At 38.4% G+C, this 2,841-nt stretch overlaps 1 protein-coding gene across 2 annotated transcripts in view; it reads right to left on the bottom strand.

Moving 5' to 3' along the window:
* Positions 1 to 2,841, bottom strand: part of Fam221a (family with sequence similarity 221 member A) — a 21,353-nt gene that overhangs the window by 12,396 nt on the left and 6,116 nt on the right. For both annotated transcript variants that reach the window (XM_021165566.1, XM_021165569.1), the window contains exon 3: positions 967 to 1,157. In XM_021165566.1, coding sequence (XP_021021225.1) covers positions 967 to 1,157 — 191 coding nt within the window. The remainder of the gene's footprint in view (positions 1 to 966; positions 1,158 to 2,841) is intronic.

Genomic DNA, 2,841 nt, shown 5'->3' with positions numbered 1-2,841 from the left:
AAAAAAAAAAAAAAGTCTGTAAAGAATTCATTTAAGACTGGGGGTGTAGCTCAATGGCCTTGCCTAGTATTCATGAGATCTTGGGATCAATACCCACCCAATATCAACTGCCACAGCAAAAAAGGGACCAGATTAATAAAATTCTCATTAAAAAAAACACTTTTATTATTTTTATAGATTTATTTTATGTTTGTGTGTATGCGTGATTGTCTAAATGTATGAATGTGTACAATGTCTGTCTACAAATGGTTGAAAGGCATCAGGTAGATGCTAGAACTGAACCTAGGTCCTCCATAAGAATAATAATTGTTCTTTACAGCTGAGCCGTCGCTCCACCCCGTTACTGAAAACTTTTCACCAGAGCTGGAGAGATGTGTCAGTGGTTAAGAGCACTTACTGCTCTTCTATAGAGAACCCAGCACCCACAGGGCAGTTCCCAACCCTCTATAACTCCAGTTCCAGGTAACCTTCTTCGGGCCTTCACATGTACCAAGAACACATGTGGTACAAGACATACATGTAGACAAAATACCCATAGGCATAAAATTAAATTAAAATAAATTTAGAAAACAACAAAAAACAACTTTTGAGCTGGGCAGTGGTGGCTCATGCCTTTAATTCCAGCGACTCAGGAGGCAGGGGGCAGATGGATCTCTGTGAGTTCCAGGCCAGCCTGGTTTACAGAGCTAGTTCCAGGACAGCCAGGCAACACAAAGAAACCCTGTCTCCAAAAATAAAAATGAAATAATAATAATAATAATAAGGTCTTGTCTAGTAATTCTTTAAAATCTATCCCTATTACTTATAATTACTGAACTTCAAACATTCCAAGAACTGAGTATCCACCCATTGGATTTTACTTTGTAGCTAAATATTGACTTTGTAACTAAATAAACTGTCAAATCCAATAAGTATTTAATGAAGAACTTAAAGCACTCTGCAACTTCGCATAAGAATGGAACTTACAGGCATTGCATGTGAAGCCAAGAGCGGCACTGTGCTGATCAGCAAAGTGCTTGCACCTGCAGCGAATAGGCTGGGTACCATTCAGAGGGACATAGTGGTAAGCCTTGCACCGGCAGCCACTCACTCGGCACGGCAGAGCAATGGGACGCTGCTGGGGAATCGTTTCAAAGTCAGTTTTGTGCTGTTTATACCTTTAGAAAATAGAAACACAAACACATTTGGATGTTGTCAAACATTACAGTTTGGTGTCTATTAGATGCATACGTAATTATTTTGATTCTGTTTTTATCTCTTGTTATCTATTTATATTAATATGGTAAGTAAACCCCTACGTGGACACTTCTATCAGCTTTAGTCAGGAGCCTTCACGTTTTCAGATTTTAACTTCTGGTTATTTAAAAAGTTTCACGATTGTATGAAGAAATATAAGTCCCTTAAAATCCTTGCCATTGCAGTTCTTTAGTCTGGGATGCATATCCTCAGTAGAAGAGAATATTCCTTATGTTATAGGGACTGTGCTGGAAATCAAACCTAAGACATCATGTTTGTTCCACTACTAAAATATAACCAGCCACACAAAACAGCTTTTTATAGCAGGTTTCTGAGTTGGGTGCAGTGGTATACACATACGACCTCAGCACTCAGAAAGTAGAGGCAGGAGAATCATGAGTTTGAAGCCAGCCTGGGCTATTCAGCAAAACCCTGTCAAAATATTAAGGTGCGAAGGAAGTGGCAAGTCAGGGAAGGGGTCTACCACCAAATCCGATGACCTTATTTTGATACCTAAAACCTACACGGTGGGAGGAGTGAACCACCCACTCCCCTTAAGTGGTCCTATGCACATCCACACTGTGGCAGGGTAGGCCTGTGTCCCCTATCTCTCTATCTCATACACACGCACTATAAAATTATATAAAATGATACAGCTTAATGATAGATCACTTGCCTACTGTGTATAAGACAGTGAGTACCCTTGCACACCAAAAAAGCTAAAAGGGCCTGTGAGATGTGCCAGTGGATAAAGGCACTTGCTGCTGAGCCTAAAGTCCTGAGTTTAATCCCTGGACCCACTGACCCCCATGCATGCACACACACATAAGTAAATAAATAATGAATGAAGAGATAAATAAATGCAAGATTTTTACAAAGAATGGTCTTCATTAAAGTGCATCACTTAAATTTATTTTTATCCTTTGTTATCTAAACCTGAAATAAGTTTAATATAATTTTAATGTAATTTACTTATTTCAAGAAACTCTAAAACTTTCATCCTTTAACCCTAGAATTCATTTTGGAAAATACACTCTTAAAAAATAATTCTACATATAGATTAGGGTTTGACTTACAGGTGGTGTTATCAATAGTAAATGCACTAGCAGAATGCATAAATCCATTTCTAGAGAGCCATCTTCACATTTTTATAAGCAACAAAGCCCTCTGTTTAGATAAAAGCCTTCACCGAATCACAATACTAGGTATGTGATAATTTAGAAGTTGAGTCGGTTAGAGCCCAGGGAAGGACAGGAATTGGAATCCCCATTTGTGTAACCTGCCTTTCTGCCTGGCACACTCCTGAGTCTCGCTCATGGCTTTGAGAACAACAGTGAACACCACTGGACGAGCTGGAACACAGAGCAATTATAAAACCTGCTTTCAGATTACTAATGGCTATGCACATACACATTTTCTGTGACTTGATCATGAAAAAACAGTGCTATAATTTATACATGCACAGAATATGAAACTAAATAAACAAGGCAAAGAGGAAATTACACAGATAAAATGAAAAGTATAAACAGGCTCTGGGTGGTCAGCGTCCGACTACCATTCTGTATATTCCCCATTTTTTTTTTTTTTTTTTTTTTTTTGGTTTTT

The sequence above is a fragment of the Mus caroli genome, chromosome 6 (assembly GCF_900094665.2).
Source record: "Mus caroli chromosome 6, CAROLI_EIJ_v1.1, whole genome shotgun sequence".
Taxonomy (NCBI): Eukaryota; Metazoa; Chordata; class Mammalia; order Rodentia; family Muridae; genus Mus; species Mus caroli.
This window is presented reverse-complemented; position numbering and strand designations above follow the sequence as displayed.